Genomic DNA, 18627 nt, shown 5'->3' on the forward strand with positions numbered 1-18627 from the left:
AATGTCAGCCACACATTCCTGTGCATTCACTGGACTTGGCAAGTGAAGAGTTTCAGCGCCGGTGACAAGGAAAAATCTCTTCTGCATTTCAGCAAGAGCACAAAAGGACAAGTTTGATGCGCTGCTTGGGCATTCACGTCTGTTTCTTATGCTTAACATGCATCCAAACACAGCTTTTTTGGCAACCGCACAGAGCAGCAGGCGCCAACACCAGATGGGGTGGCGGAACGAAATGTTACCGGAAATATGGCTGCGCGGCGCAAAGCACAACATGAACCGAGGCATTTGGCAGATGAACGATGACGTTCCTGAAAGATTTCGAGTAATACAGACTGCAGCTCCAGATGTGATGCCACTAGATGTGGGTCCAGCGCAGAGGACGCACACTTAGAAACGAGAGGGAGAGCGCCGCTGCTGTCAGCTGAGAACTCGGAAGGAAGTAAAGGACATTGTTGAGGACGGAGACGATCTGACGGAACAGTGAGGAGATGTGTTGGACTGACAGGAACAGTGCCAACATCCCACTGAACTTTCATTGGTCGGTTTGGGTTAACACAACTAATTCTACTCTTCTGCCTTGATGAGCGTTGAATCTAATTGAATGACGAGCATTTCAGCACCCGGACGCCCTCTTTAGACCCCCGCAAAAAAAGAGTTACGACCCCAACTGCCGCCAACCAGCCACAAGCCTCTTTTTAACAGCTGCGCAGCCTGTCGGGCCAGCTTTCGCCATCAAAGAGCCATAAAACGGAGCTTTTAATGGCGGCCACGGTGGCTGAGAAAACGGGCGTCAGCGGCGGGTGAACAGACGGCATCTGACACGACAGGTTAATAAACGCCGGAGCCCCTGCCAGGATATTCAGAGTGACTCTACGCTTCTCACAGGCTGAAGCCACCGCAGAAATGTGGGCGGGAGGCTGCAGGCCGGTCGAGGCAGGAGTGAGATGCTTCCACATCTGAGGAGGGTTGCAGGATGTTTTCAGGGCATCTTTATCCACAAGGACCAACGGCAAATGAGTTTTAGTTTCTAGATGGCCAAAAATACAAGCAGGCGACAGTGAGGAGGTCAGAGATCGAGGTGATAAACAATAAAAAAAAAGCTAATTTTGCATTTTCTTTCATAAGATTCAGTCGTTTTCTGTTCAACTTTTTCCACATTTTGACTAAATTAAGCAACCACCAACGGCCGTTTTCAGCGTGACAGTAATTATGACCGTAGGCAAAATCACAACAGGCACAGATTTCACCAGTTTAGCGCTTGTTTTATCATTTATGCAAATCTAATTTCCCAAATCCCAAAGCGAAACCACACTGACTGCTGTTTGCGAATCGAGAGAGAGCAGTTTCAGGCTTCTAGCAACAAAATAAGTTGTTTGTCAGAGTCCTCAAAAACTGACCTCGTCCTGTCTTTTTTGTGTTTTTGAGTTGCTCAAAGCAGCTTCAGGACCATTTGAGCGGCACATCGACCTTACGCATCCTCACTCCCCCACTCACTGTGACCTGCGTACGACCTCCTGCGAGACACTTTTACAGCTCTTCCTCGCTCCAACTATCATATATACATACGCTACTCTGAACTGAGCCTCGTAAAGTTGTAGTGAACCACTCATCGTAGCGGAGCAGCCAGACAGACACTTGATGAGATCAAAATAAAACATATCGCTGCTTTAACGTCGCTCAGAGGTGGAACAGGGAGGTCAAGTAGTGTTTCTGTGTTGTGTGCGAACTGAAGAGGAGCGTCGTCGCTGTCGGCGAACAGCGGCTCTGACCTTGGCTTTTTAAATGGCTTCACATCTGCAGGGCCTTTAGTATGTGGTGAGAGTGGGAGGAGAGTCCAGTGTGTGTTTGTGTGAGTGTGTGTTTCCGTGTGTGTGTGGGCGGATGGAGGTGAGTGAACACAAACGCAGCAGCAGCTGTCTGAAAAAGGAAAGCCATTAAAGAGCGCACTGATGGATGTGATAAAAGGATATTACCAGTTTATTCCAACTATCGGGCTGTAGTTCTACTTTGGTTTGGTTTTCTGACGTCAGTCCTGTCAATAACAACGTTATTATCATTGATAGAACTGATGTGTTCACCAAGACCTGGAAACACAGAGACATCAGCCCAGACTCATCAAGGAGGATCAAGAATATTACAACCATGATTCACAAAAAACACAGAAGACCTTCACCCAGGACACAAGGGTCTGCATCTCACGTAAAACCAAATATCAGCAATATTTTACTTAAAACTAACTGAGTAGTTTTTGTGCTTTGATCCAACCAAACCCTCATGAAGCTGCAGCCAAGAAACAGTTAGCTTAGCCTAGCATAAAGACTGGAAATGAAGGAAAACAGCTAGCCTTGCTAGGCTACATATACCCACACTGACAGGAAGATGAAGCCCTGCGTTCAAGTAAAGCACAAATTAGCATTGTAGTATTCTAAAAGTAGTAAAACAAAATGTGTTTACTATGCAGATCAATGTATAAGAAGCTTTCACTGTCGACAAAAGTTACAGAGGTCAGTGCAACATCAGCGAAAGACAGAAAGAAAGAGTCGATGTGAATATATGCCTGTGTGTGTGTTTCTACCGTGAAACAGATAAGAAGGGAGCTTACTGTGTTATCTTCCCAGTGGACTGGCGGTGCCTGAAATGCAGATGCTTCAGTGTCTTTAGTGTTTTGTGTCCTCCCTAATGGCTTCTGCAGACAGCCGGGGCCAAACAGCTCATTTGCATAATTCATTTCACTTCAGAGCGCCTGACAAATGCCTACGAACTCGTCGCCTCTCTGTGAAATCAGAATATTTCTCCGGCTCTCCCGCAGAGTGCCGATTCGGCAAATTAAACCAGAGGAACAGTTTCTTTCTTTCTGTTTTTTTCTTTTTTTTTTTAAGGAGGGGGGGGTTGACGAGAGGAGGGAGGAAGGTTTCAAGAAAGAGTAATCTCCTGACAAAATAAGTGTTGTACTTATTTACCAACAGTTGCGGGCTTGAACAACTTAACAGAGACACTAAAAAGAAACACACAGACTCAAAGTACAATGTCTGTTTTGTTTTTTTTTTAAAGTGTAGCCGAGTTCCTGTCTTTCAAAATAAAGCTGCATGATGAAAGTGGAGGAAACGCTCTCTGAGGCCCAGTGGGCTGTTTCACAGGGCTCTGCCTCCCTCTAGTGGTAAACTGCAGTAACAGCAGCTTCTGATCATGGTTCAACACTTCCACACAGGTTTAAAAAACTAAAATTGTATGAACTTATTTAAGTAGAGGAATGAAGAATAAACAGAATAGAAGCCGGCAAAAGCTGATGCATAAATTACTGTATCACCACTCTTATTAGTAATTCTGAACAACTGTGGACTTCTCACCTCTATTATCAATAAGTCAGTTGTTGTTGGGGTTGTTTTTATTTGGAGAAACTGGGCTGCATGAGTGATATTTGTGTTGTTAAAGCAGCACAGGTGACAATGCACAGCTACAACTTTCTGCCCAAAACAAGCAATTTGAATAAATAAACTTTCAATGACTCCTCACAAAAAGTAAATAAGGAATCGAGAATCAATTTTTTGCTTTTACACAAAGGGGCTCTGTGGATGTTAGTAAGTGTTGTATGTTAGCGGACTCCATTTACTGATGTTTTTTAACTCGTGTTAGCTAGTGTTGCCCAAGGGTTGAGTCAGTAAACAGCAGCACTAGCCCCACAGCTAACTTGATAACGGTAGCTAGCTACATAGCAGTGAGCATCTGTCATCAACAAGTAAAACGTCCAAAATTTGAATATATTTATAAACGCTGACACCTTGAGGACAAGTCCAAATTGTAATATTGTGAGAAAATACCTTAAAAGAAGATTTTCTATTTTTGTTTTATCAAAATGACCAGAAACAGAAACAGAGGTCTCCTCTAAGTGACGGTGGTGACGTGCGTATCTGTGTGTGTGTGTGTGTGTGTGTGTGTGTGTGTGTGTGTGTGTGTGTGTGTGTGTGTACCTCTGTTGGAGAGCTTCTCCAGCAGCATCCTGAAGCGTTGCACCACAGATGGGGAGACATCATAGGTGTAAACCTCCTTCACTGGAACAGAGTGACACCTCCCAAACATACCATCTGTCGACACACACACACACACACACACACACACACACACGTTATATTTAGCATTCATCATGTTAAAAGGCTTCATATGATCAAGCAACACAAGTTACCACACAGATGGAAAATTGCATCAATGAGGAAAGAATACAAAGTGAATGCTCAGTTAAACTTGTGCTGTATATGCAGAGTTTTAGTGAATAAAAACCACCTGTTGAGGTTGGAGGAAGCTGTAATCGTTCAGGTGAAATATAAACACTGACTTTGTCCTTGACCTCGCACCTCGACGTGCTGTGACCCAGTTTCTCATTGATAACACAGCACGGTCTGGACTTCCCCTCACAGAGCAGTTGGCTCGAGGAGATCCTGAATCACACCGAACTTGCGAGGATTAGATTCTCACATGGATTTTCACTTTGTGCTAACTCCAGTAAATCCTCTGACAAACCCGGTAAGTCTTTATTGACCATCTGATCAGACTCGGAACCATCTCAGATTTGTATTCAAACGCTCACACACACACACACACAGCTGCACACAGTTGGGATACGAGCCTCTCGGACAACTATTTACTTTTTATACTTTAACTAGCTGCACACAGTACACAGAGCGATAACGACCTTGTGTCAGAGACAATATATTCCCCGGTGAACGTTGTGTGATTTGACCAACAACATAATGATGATCTGATTGGATCACAGCGATACAGTTCAGAGACAAATCGGCTACAAACGAGGTCTTTACAAAAGCTGTAACAAACGAGACGCTCTCCAGCCTCAGCAGACTCAGATCCATCTCTCCTCCTCCTCCTCCTCCTCCTCCGACTCTTTCATCACTTCTGTAGCGAACATAGGCCTCATGACACACAGTGTGACTTCTCACTCAGTCATTCTTCCTTTTAAAGAGCCACAATGTGGGCAGTGTTAATGCGAGCTGCAGGAAAAGGTTGTCGGGAAGCTGTCTCCTAAAAAAAAACAAAAACTGAAGCCGTGGGCGGTGAAAGTGTCTGGAAGGATGAGTCAAAGAACGGATTTAAACAGAGATGTTTTCAAGCAGCGCTCAACGCTACCTGTTGTAAAACCCACGAAGAAGAAGCGAGCCTGTGGTGCACTGAGCCTTTTGTGAGTAATAAACTCTGAACAGGATCGAATGTGACAGCTTACACACACTTCTGTCTTCGCATTTGATTTACTAACCCAGCGGATGGGATGCGATGATGTTAGTGTACGTTTCAATCTACAGTATCTGTCATATTATATTCAAACACGAGCTGAACTTCTCATCAGGAGGAATGTGACTGATGTGATTCTCTACTGAGTTCTCGTGTGATGACGGTGAAACTGTAAAACCTGCTGCACACTTTGGCCGACCAAACACCCTCCAGTCCTGCAACCTTTCGTCCTAAAGGGAACCTAAATATAGAATTCACATCACATCTGTCTGCAGCGTCGGACAGCTCGATCAATACCTGGAGTTGTTTTAGTTGTAGTGGCAGCAGTTATTGATCTACAGTAGCAGAGGAAAGCGTGAAACTCTCAGAGCTCTGATTGATGTTTAACGCTGAGAAATCACCACAAGTCTGTGAAAACATGCGGCGTCACAGGCGCAGACACACATTTCTTTGTGTCATTTCGAAACGGCGTCAGAGATAATTCAGCTCCGTCTCTACACGTCTGCATTGATTTCCTACGTGCATTTTGCCTGCATGCTTATTCCCAGAGCACAAACAAGAAAATACACATTTAACTTCAGCTCAGTAGAAACACTGCCTGTCTTTATGAAACCACTTTACTCGTAATAGCCATTTTACTAGTTATAATGAGCAGAGGGCTGTTTTTTTGGAGTAAACACTCATAACGTAGAAGCTAGAGTCGTATTACGTTTCATAAAGACGTCGTGTCCAACTCACTCTGGACTTAACATGTATTCATTTTAGTTTGCCAAACCAAAAGATTTTAAACAGGAGGTGCTGGGGAAAAACAAAAGAAAATAACAATACAATGATGATGATGCTCCCGTAATCTGGGGAGGAGTTTATGCTGGAGAACATCACACATGGAGGTAATAAATGTTGACGGGAGCGTTATCTGGTGCTGCTCGTACCTAAAATCAGTTTGATTTTGATTTTCGAGTTGACTGGTGCTGTAGTCACAAGGGTCTTTCACCTACACAGTCAAATTCATGCGGTAAATTTTTGGTGTAAAATATGCAAATGTTCTCTCAGTATTTGTGCTGTTTGTATATTGTATATTTGGTGTTTGCGTCTGCAGGTCTTTATGTTTGTGCCTCTCACTGTATATCTGCATGTGTACGTTCATGTATGCATGTTACATAACGGCACCGGTACATTGTAATTCAGGCCTGTGGTCTATAAATAGCCTCTTCCTCGCTGTGGCCATCTCAATCAAACCGCAAGCTCCATTTAACAGGCAGCTGACGGATGACCAGCGGCGGGCCTGCACGGCCCTAATCACTCCTAACTGTTTCACCGAGTGCGTTCTGCTGTTTACAGATGAGACAGAGGGAAAAAAAAAAAAAAAGACGTGCTGCGAGTAAGACTGAGGCAAGTGAGGACGAAGGAAAAGAAAAAAAAAAACTTGGAGGACACAGCTGGATATCTGCACATTCATAATGCCGTAATTTAGATCCAGGAATCTGTCACATTCACACAAACCTCAGAAAGTTGTTTTCCTGCTCGGAGCTACGATTTGTTGCGGAATAAATTATGTGTGAAATAAAGATAAATGGTTTGTCGTGATGTGATGAGACGCCTCATTAAACTACAACAACAGGTGGCGCCGGACTTCTGAAACGGAGAAACTGGATGTCTGTCTCCAGTGTTGCTTACAGAAGACCTGAGAGACAAGTGAGGACATTTTCATTTTCATTTTGTTGCTTGTTGTTGTTGTCATACTTCTGGTGGCCACAAGAGTCTGAAGTGCCTCTCTACTCTACTCTGTGTTATCAACAGTATCTTTAATTTTAGTTATTTCTATTTTTTTGCCTTGTGTCTCCCTTTTTTAAAACATTTGGGAACATCCAAACGTCCCATATCTTATGTAGGAAAATCATCAAAGGTCCAAGATAAAGATCATAATCAAATGTTAGTCATGTTTTCTTCCAGGCAGGTTTTAATTTCTCCATGCAGTCTACACACAAGGTACAGTACAAACATCAGGAAGCTATGTTACATTACTGTCATGTACAGAAGAAATCTCTTAGACAAAAGATTTATTTTGAATTCTAAAATTTGAAGAGTGTTGTTCTTTCCCTTTCTTTTCTCTCAGGGCATCTATATTCACATTAACGGTGCATCTGTTTGTTTCGTTTCAATTTTGCTTCATTTAAAGTTTGCTTAAAAATCTTTTCAGATTGAAATATCATGAGGGAGACAGACGGAGGCCAAGAAACGAATGTGTTCACAGAGCTGAGACTTCCAGGAACTAACATCTGAGTCATCCCTCATAATTAAACGCATCTAGAGCGACAGTATCACAGCCAAGAGTTAACTTTAATTATTCTGACACAGGGGAGCAGAGCGGAATAGACGTTCCTCAAACGGGACTTTCTTGCCTTTAAGCCTCGTGCTGCATCCTGCTGAAGTTCCTTTAAGCAGCGCCGCCAACAGTCGGGCTCGTGCCCCGGACGAGATAATCTCCAAAAGCCTCTCCCAGAGAATGATCTGCAGCGTTAGAGGGTCCTCGCCTCCAGTTGATCCATAACGTCAGAGTTAAGATGAAGCTGGAACCGACGCGGCAGAACTTTGAACTCCGAGAACAAGATTTTTAATCTGTGTTTCCTCGACGCGGACTAGAAAACTCGCACTGAAGTCTTTTTTACCCACAGGTGTCTCAGTTAACATGTAAAATATCATGTTATCAATAATATCGCAACAACAAACTAGACAGACTAGACGGTGAGTGAACTCCAGCACCACAGAGCTCTGATCTCATGTAACTGCATTTTCTGCGATTCCCAGAAGGAACATCTTGAATTATCTCTCATAATTACACTCATGCATATCCGAGGCTCTGCAATTTATCCCAGTTCACTACCAGAGGGCCATAATTCAGAGCCAGACATGTCTTCTTGTGATTTATGGTCCAGATTAGAGCAAAGTGAGGATTCACAGGGGCCTTTTTTTTTTTTTTGCTCAGACGCACAATGTGTATTAAGATGGAGGTGACGGACCAGCGATGCTAAGCAGATGTTCCTCACAGTCGCATCTTAAACACATCCATCAATTAATGAAATCAAATAAATGAACTTCTATGAAACTATTCTACAATTACTTTAAGAAATAGTCCTCTGCCACTCATTGTGTGTGTGTGTTTTTGTTTTTTTATTTCTGCTCTGAATAGCCGGGAGACGCTGGCTGAAGTTCAGTCCAGCCTAATGAACTGGATTAATATGTCTTAATGGATCTGTGGCCTCTGGGGACCTGCACCGGTCCGATCCCACAAGATCAATGACATCTGCCATCGCTTCGCAGGGTCTGGACTGTTCTGACTGGCTGGGACGTACAAGATTTCATGTCAACACCTGTCAACAACTGGCTCCTGCTCTCCTGGTTTTTTTTGAGCTAGCGATGCTCACGGATGATTAGCTGGACAGGCTGTGGACATCGTGCTCACTGTGTGTCGCTGAGATCCAAATGAAGGCCGAGTTCAAAGACGGGCGCGTCAAGAGACCGTCTCTGGTTTGTTCTGAAACTTTAAAAAACGAGTCAGAGAATGACTTTTGCAGCAGAAACTCAGCACCTGGCCGGGTTCACACTGAGTCAGTGGTTCTGATCAATAACCCGTCAGCTCCCTGCACGTACAGTGTGGTAATTCAACGAGATGTGGCAGTTTCCCTTTAGTGATTTGGAACAATCATGAGGCGGACTACTGTAAATTCAGGGGGGATGTCTATACTTTGATTCAGACTTTGGCTCCGTCATCTGCTGATCTGCTGCTGCCTGTCGTCACATCGTATTAATGAATGTCTGCCGCTTGTTGTCTTCGTGTTTTGAAAGTAGTTTCATTATAATGTGAGAGGAGAACAGTTACGGGATTCTCTCTCAAAGTGCCGCCAAACCGCCAAACACTTTTCTGATCAATAACCACCCACGCTCGCCAATCAGTCAGGTCCGACAGGCGAGGAGCGGACGCGATGATGATGGCGGAGGCGGTGTGAGAGTGTTCAGAGGTCACTCTCCATCCTGACCACAGCTCCCATTAGTCATGCACTTCGTTACAGCAGAAACTATCTTGTCCTGCAGTTTTATTTTAATATCATCTACGTCAGTTTGCCAAATGATATCATCTCATTCAGAGGTTCCTCGGAGTCACTGAGGCTCGGTCTCGTATGTCGGTGGTAAAGCTATATAAACTCATTTATATTGAACTGTTACAAGCCAGGAAATTAACAGGAATGAATACAGAAACAGTTCTGAATATGTTGCCAGGTATTAAATGTCTGTCAGTCGGTCTGTGGACAGATTTTGTCAGCGGGGTGTCGTCACAAAACTGTGGTGGTGGGATCAAAATGAGGGTTAAGTTTGAAAATGGGTGCAGCGCTCATGCAATACTGCAGTAATGACAACTGAGTGGTAACGGATCAGAACGTGACAGCATGGAGAAAATTATGTTGCATACGCCGAGGTCAATCTAATCAAAGATGGAGTCGCTCAACAACATTTTCAACCATACATCGTCGACGAACTTCAAAATGGTTGAAGCGCGACCGTTTCCAGCCCTCGCCGCGGTGTGTGTATCGTGACATGTCCACTGTTTTGCAATGTTGAAGGGAGACAAGACGCAACAGGGCGCAGATGGGTAATGGGCCGGTTCAGCCCTGCTCCTCTGGCTCCTGTTGCCATGGCGATTGCCATCGAGTGCCTTTCTGTACCTCGCAGCTAATCACGGGGAAGCAGCGAAGGCAGGGGGGGCTGAAACAGAGCACCCTCCTTTGTCACTGTGTGTGTGTGTGTGTGTGTGTGTGTGTGTGTGTTTGTGGTCAGGGATTGGCATGTGAATCCCCCAGCTTGGTTTGCAGGGAACAGTCGGGGGTGCGTTCAGGAGACAATGCAGGCAGATACTGGACATGTTGTCTGTGAAGCCTTCAATGACACATTCTCGACGGTAATTTAACATGAATTTGAGCAGTTCTATAGATTCATTGGTGCGGCAGCATGTTGAACATTAGCTGCAGATCAATATACGTATTCAGACTCAACATTAGAGGTTGTGTGGAGGAAGGTTTGGTTCTCACAGCCAACACAAGACGTTTCGGTCATCGGTCATCACGAGCATTGTGTACAACTAGCAAACCGCGACACATTGCTAGAAATACTTCATCATCATGTTAGCAGTAATTAACTTTTGGTAAAGGTTTGCTTCAGACAGTCTCTCTTGTTGAGGTCCAGTGTTTTGTTCAATTACACTGCCCTCTTCCCTGACTTCCTCTTTTGTTTCCTTCATTATCATTTCAGCCACTAGAGGGCAACATGTTATATCGTGGGGCGCTAAAACGACTGATGGTGTCTCGCACCTTGCGTCCACACATTCAAACCAGCCCAGAAGTCCAACTCACTGTCTTAATATTCACATTCAACCATCTGATTAAAAATCTCCTCTCATCCATTTTGTGATGTTGCTCTGCCTGCATTTTGATATAATGTTTAAAAAAACAAAAAAAAAACAGAGGGTCATTATGTTTTAAACAGTCTGTTCACAGGGCAGGAACGTTAAAACTCATCTCCAGCACACCACCCAGCTCAGCTCTCCTCTCGCTGAGTTAACTAATGCCAATTAAAGCATAACTGGAGGCTGTATTCTCTGCTGGAAATCAGCGTTTCCATGCTGAGCAAGCTTCTTCAAGATGAGCTCCATTACAGCTCTGACAATAAAGCCCAGGGAAGCAATCAACACCTTGGAGGGGGGGGGGGGCTCAGTGATGGAGCAGGAGATGGAGGACATGCCCCAACTCGACTGTTTCTACAACACAAAACAAGAAGATATTCACAGCTTTCTTTTTTTAACCTTGTGTCAGTGTCTGTCCTTGTAGCTCTTTTCTAATAATCTAATAATCGCTTCAGAGCTTCGTGCATAAAACCTCCAACAAGCAGTAAGACAGAGAGAGCGTGATGGGAACAAATTCACCAGACTCCCAAAAGACTGCCGATGCAAACAAAAGCAGAAAGCAAGATTGATTGAGCCTCCTCCACCTCGCCGGTCGTCTCCCCCCCCACCCGTCTGAAAATATTAGCAGAGCTCAGATAACCTCGGAGCCCCCCCCCCCCGACGCGACACTGCTGAGCAAACTTTACAGCGCAAATACGATCCATCACGTCGCAGCGCAGATCCAGTCATCGGGGTAAAACTCTGATTAATCTGTTGCGAGGATGAGCGATCGTCAGCAAACACGCAGAGTCGCACTGAAGATGAGTTTGTGCTAAATCAGGTCCATTTAAATCAAAGAGACAGGAAGTGGGACATTCCATCCAGCTGCTGTTAATGTTCAGTCCTCATGTACATGTGTATTAAATATGTATTTGTCATGGTTCTTAGCTGAACATGCATATATCATAACAGGTTTTTTAAAGCTATTTATAACAGATTTTGTGAAATTTACTTTAACATCATCGACGTATAAACACACAATCGAGGAAAATAACAAATTGAAGTAAAAATCGATGATGTTTGTGAAAGAATTACTCCGTGTTTTTGAGGAGCTGCAACAGAAATAAAGCAGCTCAAAGGTGACAGGTTGGATCACACCTACATGATGTAATACTGCGATAACCTACATTGCATTGAATTAAATTAGGGTATCGTAAAGCAAACAACTCGTTGATTCACACATCTGTCTCTGACACATGCTGAAGATATGTTATCGCATCGTCGCACCGCACCTTAAAACTTAAATCTGGGTTAAACAAATACAAATAACCTGATTTTCATAACGTGGTCCTTGGTGCACAGTTCTGTTTTCAAGGTCTAGTTTCTGCAGCTGTTGCCACCGATCTCGTCTCTCATCTGTGTGTGTTTCTGACTCGAACCACAAAACTTAAGACAACACACAGATCTGATCGGCTGAGTAACGTCACCTGAGCGATTAACAACGCAGGTCCATCGGTCTGCGAGTTTCTTGGGCCGGCGCTCCCTCAGCATGGAATCATTTTCAGTATTTTATCAGTTAGACGTCCTGGTTCTGGAGAGTCTCACCTCAGATCGCTTACTGAATACTGATGGATCTTCTCAGTCCAGTTTCGAGGATAAAGTGTTGCAGCAAGCGTTTCTGCAAACCGCTAAACATTTGTATGAGTCAAACACTGTGAAAACACTGGATATTTTTGACGAGGAACTCCAGTGTTTCACCAGTGGACGTTTATGAGGAGACAGATCATTTATGAACATGATCTGTTCATAACCCTAACCCAGTAGTTTTTGTGCCTAAACCCTAACAAAACAATAAGCTCAGCGTTGTCTCAACATCCAAGTTGAAAAATAAAAAAAGTAAAGAAATGTAGTTGCAACAAGAAATAAAGCTTAAACATACAACATTTATTTTTGGTCATTGGCTTGTGGATTTTCCAGACAAAAGAAAAACTTACAACTAATTTACAAAACGAATAACCAATTAATCAAGAGAACGATCTGCAGATTACCCGGCTGTTAAAATAATCGCTGGTTGCAGTCGTGGTTTAAAAACGTGTAAACACGTCGGAAAGCTTTAAGCCAGTTAAGTCTAAGTGACAGGCAGCCGTCCTTATCTGTCTCTGCAGACTGAGCTGCACGCTGGGGCTAAAAAATGAAAGTCAGCAGAGTCCAACTCTGCAAGAAAAACTGCCACACGGAAAGACAGCCATTTATAAAAATGCTTAAATCTTAAATTTAATTAGGTGGACTCGTCAACATACAAGACGTGACGTGACCTGCTATCACAACATTAACAGGAACTGTAGCTAATACAAGTCCAACTCCTCTATCGACCTCTCTGCTCGGAGGCTGAACGTGTTGTTATCAGGAGCACTTTCTGCAGGCGTATTAAAGCCGAACCCCTTTTATAAACGCTTCCATGCATCGGCGGTAGATGTGGCGTGGCTCTGTCTGCTGATATGACAGTCACAATGAAAATGTCAAGTCACTGATGGAGCAGCGTCTCTCCACGCAGCCGGCCTGCCCTTTCTCCCTTTGTACCCGGACATGTCGGGGGTGATACGGTTGAAAATAGCAAGAAGTCCACAGGGGAGGGTGGACAGCCTTATCGCCCGTCACTGAATCCTGGACTGCTGCGTCAATCCTGGGAACGTCACTTCATGAGGTTTTTTATGCTGGAGGTAAAACGGTCTGAGGGCGAGGATCACTGTGGTATCACGTTGATTTAAGGAGGTTTGCCTGCAGCTTATTTAAGATATGAAATACGTAATATTGCTCTCGTTGTCTGCCTGTTTAAATAACGGCTTTTGTCGTGCAAACATTTAAAGGAATATGACTTTTATTTTCAGGCTAAAGGTCGGTGGGTATGAAATGAAGGAGAAGGTATTATAAAGTGTTTCCTGTTTTTTTTACACGCTTCAGGGATGCATTAAAATCTCAGGGTAGTCCGGAGTACAAACATAATTCACTTGTAGGGTTGGGAAGCAAACAACAATAACAAGGCATCAACAAATTCATCTTTATGTAATTAATCGGCTGAATTGGAGTTAACTGAGCTTCATTCACTGTCTTGACTGACATTATCTATGTATCTTTACTAGCGTTTGCCTTTACTCAGCTCCCGGCTGCATCCCAAACTGCTTCCAAACATGCTGTACAGTGAATTAAAACAGTGTGCAAGAGTTTTCAGTATGTCTGAAAGCATACGATATGAACTGCACACTGTTTACGGGGATACATTACAGTTTGCAGCCCAACAAAAAAAGCTGCTGTTCCTTCTTCTTGGGATCAGTCAGATTAGAAACTGCAGTTAAACATTTCTGTCTTCTACTGCATATTATTTATGTTCCTTTTATTATATATATATATACTACTATATTTTGTAGTTACAGTGTAGTATAGTCGTTATAGAGTAGTCTTTGTGTTTGTATGTAGGTAATTAACTGTGACGGACAGCTGGTGCCGTCATCAGCTCGTGGATGTCCTGATGTGTTACGCTCATTTTGGTCGCAGCCTGAAGGGACCACAGTTAAAGTTTTCGACCCACAGAGAGCAGCAGACGTCGCTCTGCAGGCTCCAACGCTGCGTTTTATTCAGCGTTAACTTACTTTTTGAGCGACTGTTTAATTCCTCAGGCGGGGAAGTCACGGATCTTCACTCAGTAATATTGTCACAGCTGCTGTGTTCGTCCAGCAGTCGTGTTTGAATGACTTCAAGGTAAGAGAACGACTTGGTTTCCTCCGGGAATTGAGATATTTTTTCAGGTGTCGCTCTACTTCCCTTGTTGTTGGGAGACAAAACAAAATAGAAGAGAAATAGAGAGAATGTCCTCAGCCGAACAATACCAAACCTACTCATTGTTTTCTCTTTCCCCTGCCAAGAGATTATAGCGAGCTGAGGCAATCAGAGCTGCTGTGTGTCCTGATAGAGCCTGAGCTGCCAATCAGCAGAACAACAGCCTGGCACTGCCTGCGAGGGCCGCTTTGACAGCAGCTATTGAAGCAGGTCAGACACGCTTGCAGGAGAGAACAATGGCTGGAGGTGCAGCCGCCGCAGCTTTTCCACTGTGAGATCCAGCTGTCAGCGCAGCCTCACCTCACCTGACTCCACCCGGGGAGCTTTCCATCGCTCACTGAAACGTCAACTGAAAGAGTGGCCGAGCTGACGAGGGACCGAGTGAATCATTTTAACACTAATGTATCACGATGATTAGCTTTTGTTTACAATTGTGGTTTAGAGCAGCAGCATTTGTACGTGCAACACCCGACACTCCAGTCAGATCAAGTCAGACGAGTATTGGCCTTCTGCCGCCGGCCTCGTTCCTCGTTTCCTTCCTTGTCACCAGTCTCGTTCCTGATCGGATCACATGCTACATCACAGTAAACCACCGATACGTTCAAATATCTAAAAATCTAAATCACATGTCACATCACTATCACATTACACATAAATGAGCTTTACTTTTATGTGGTTTTGCTGCAGCTAGGAGAGACGACAGCCGAGACAGAGTCCACTGCTCGAGGCAGAATTACAATATTTGTTAGTGTGAAAACACTTCAGGACAATTTCAGCTGTGTTTAAAGCTACGAAACCTTTTCAATGAGAACACACCTCCGCACCAGCCACTGGATCATCCTCATGCTTGCAAACTTAGCCATCATAGTTTGAAATACGGTCTATCTATCTATCTATCTATCTATCTATCTATCTATCTATCTATCTATCTATCTATCTATCTATCTATGTTGCCTGCTCACAGTTTCTGTACCGTCACCATGATTATTACAACAGTAACACGATCAGAGATGCTGTGTGTGGGAGGACTTATCTAATTAGCACTGCTACATAAATAGCGGCGGATGTTTGTCAGACCGCCATCCAAAAAAAAAAAAGGGAAAAAAAAGGCCATCTCTCATTTTATAAACCTCACAAGCTGCAGACGTCAGTCTCACGCAGCGGGACTCGTCACTCTACTGAAGGTAGAAGACAAAAAGCGACGGCTGGAGTCGGAGCTGTTCCTCGCTGCAGCCGTGAGGGGAGCAGAGTCCTTCACAGCTGGGAAACAAGACATCACAACCCCTGAACAACCGTCCAGCTGAGGCGTTTCTAACCATCTATGAAGGAACAGAGACGAAGCAGTAAATTGTATTTGGTGGCTGAAGTCAGTGATGCAGAAAAACACCCGACAGAACTGCAAAACAGGTGAAAGTCCTCCTTTCCTCTCTAACTGCTGTCTGACAACCTGTCGGGAGCCATCATGACTACAAATTAAAGTCTGTTCTGATCGGACGGGTCGTTATTTCTCCTTCTTTAAGTAAACAGACTTCAGCTCTGGTTTTGCATCGGCTGCAGTTCTGGCAAACAGTTTTCAGACTTCCAATAAAAGTTCAGCTCAGTACTCTGTGAAATATGAAATTAAACTAAAATAGAAAAACATTCTTGTACAACATAGTTATGCTGCAGCCCCCGAGCATGTGGACCACCTTTACATGAAGATTTAATGCTCCACATGCCCAAGAAAATTAAAATATATCTTATTATATCTTATTAGGATTTGATATTTTCGTTTCAAGAAGAGAGTAATTCCAATAATGCTCCCACAACATGTAAATAAATATATGAGAATTCACCTCCTGCTTCTCATATTAAGTTGCCACGAAGAAAAGTTTGAGGCCATAACCTCGATGTCCTCATCAGCAGCGAGAACAGTCGATCAAAATAAAATGAATCCTTAATCGTTTTGATCATTTTTCAAAGATTGGCTGTTTCTGGGGAGGATTAACTGCTTTGCAGTGTTACTGGTTGGACAGAAGAATCAATCTGAAGACACACTGGGCTCAGAGAGATTTTCATAAGCGTTTTTAAAAATGTTTTGTCAGTTTCTAGACAACAATATCTGGGAGATAAAACAATAATGATAAGATCGCTGTAACCGTCGACATGTCAAGAAACAGCCCACAGGCAGTCGACGACAGAGATAATCCATAGAGTTATTATCATTCAACCTCAAATTCAAATGTTTTAGTCTGTTCTTTGAAAATCCTAAAAAAAGCTCATTAAAATGACCAATAATTATCGTTACTACTGCGATGGGCTCTTCAGCCATATCACCAGGATCAATGGCAGATTAATCTTCTTACTGTAGAAGAGAATAATTAAGGCATAACAGAAGCATGAGAGTTACCAGCAGAGAATGAAATGAAAACACAACAGACCAACTATCATGAAAAAAAACAAGCAGCTGACACCTTTTTTTTAATTCCTCATCGAAGCGAGAAAAGGTCACCTGAGGCAGTCACAACACAGACGGCGAGCCGGTCTGAGCTCGGGCTAAAAATAAAAACACTCACTGACGACATCACCATTCTCTCACAGAGCTGGATGTGTGGTTTTTTTGTTTGTTTGTTTTTTGTTTTTTTTTTGCATCCCCGCCTCCCGTGTCACAATCAGATTACGGGGGCACATTTCAAAAGGACGCCGCGCAGACAGGAAATGACCGAGCTAATGAATTCAGAACAAACACGCCTCGTCTGAAATAAACACACATCAGGAAGCGGGTCAGAGCCGCAGTCTGCACGGCCACCTGCACCTCCTCACAGAACCATTCACATGCTTAATGAGATCACACAAACAGATGATAGTGTTCTGTTATCGCTGCTGGCTCTCTGTCTTTGCCTCAAGTCCTGCAGAGATGTTGATAAAGTGAAGCCTGAGAGCTTCCTGGTAAACGGCTGAACGCTGCTGATCGGCTGATACGCAAAAACAAAAGGTTAGCTGGGAACAGATGTGGCTCGACCCTCCGGAGGGTAACCCAGTTATCATCCGGGCCGACCCGGTGGACTCACAGATAAAAACCGTTCTCCAACTCTCTCTCTCTCTCTCTCTAAATTCATGCAAATTATTTTTTTTCTGTGAACGACTTTCAAGTTTTGAGCTCCATTTTTCTGATTCTGGGTTGATTCACAGCAGGGGTTTCCTTCGCTATTGATGCCAGAGAGGCCGCGAGGGAAGAGCGCAGCAGACGGATTCATCTGGTCCAGCAGTCGATCCATAACGAGCGCAGAGGCAAAGCAGCAGTTCAGATTTCTGTGTTCGCATTAAATAACATCATTACCGCAGCAGAGAATGAAAAATGTTTAGGAAACTTTTGTTGGACGTCTTCCTGGTGAACTACACTTTATCTTTAACTCCTTCAGTGCAAATCCAAAAGCTATTCAAGCTGTGAGACGCTCAGTCTCCAGGACATAATGTTAGCTGTTAATGTTTCTCATCCATCAGTGGTTGACATTTGTACCAAACGTTCATGCTGGATGCTAATTAGCTGACAGTGACATGAGAAGGTGGAGGAGACGGTGGCAGCGTTACTACAAGGAGACCTGGAAACCAAACCAGGTCGGCTGTTACCAGATAAGTACTGACAACATCACCTCTTATAATTTCATCTGTCAAAAAAACACAACAGGACCTGGTTGCTAATATAGATGAACGGTGTGCTGGTGGCCTGGCTGTGCGTGATGCTAATGATGCTAATAGAGTAAAATACATGCGAATGCTTAAAGACATCGAGATGTGTGTGTTGGTGTTCGACATCTTACCGTTGACGCAGATCTCATACGGTGAACACAGCTCGCTCTCGAACAGACAACCTGTTGACACAGAAACAGAACGCAGGTCAGCAGGTCGACACGTAACTGAAGCACAATACGCAGTCTAATGCTGTTTTGTAACAGTATATTGCTTTATATCTAATATCTGTTACTGTATTTGTCAGGTAAACAGTTGCATGCGAGGGAGATCCGTCAAACTGGCTCCTCCAGTCCTCCTCTGAGAGAGGAGGGCAGGCAGCCATCTTTTATCTCCTGCTCTTACAGGAGATCTGGCAGCATATAAAACGTCCTCCACGACTTCTGAACACA

At 43.8% G+C, this 18627-nt stretch overlaps 1 protein-coding gene across 3 annotated transcripts in view; it reads right to left on the bottom strand.

Moving 5' to 3' along the window:
- Nucleotides 1-18627, bottom strand: part of LOC119011520 (receptor-type tyrosine-protein phosphatase N2-like) — a 188626-nt gene that overhangs the window by 157876 nt on the left and 12123 nt on the right. For all 3 annotated transcript variants that reach the window (XM_037084709.1, XM_037084711.1, XM_037084710.1), the window contains exons 2-3: nt 18307-18357; nt 3969-4082 (exon numbers count right to left, since the gene is read on the bottom strand). In XM_037084709.1, coding sequence (XP_036940604.1) covers nt 3969-4082; nt 18307-18357 — 165 coding nt within the window. The remainder of the gene's footprint in view (nt 1-3968; nt 4083-18306; nt 18358-18627) is intronic.

The sequence above is a fragment of the Acanthopagrus latus genome, chromosome 21 (genome assembly GCF_904848185.1).
Source record: "Acanthopagrus latus isolate v.2019 chromosome 21, fAcaLat1.1, whole genome shotgun sequence".
In the NCBI taxonomy this organism is placed as follows: domain Eukaryota; kingdom Metazoa; phylum Chordata; class Actinopteri; order Spariformes; family Sparidae; genus Acanthopagrus; species Acanthopagrus latus.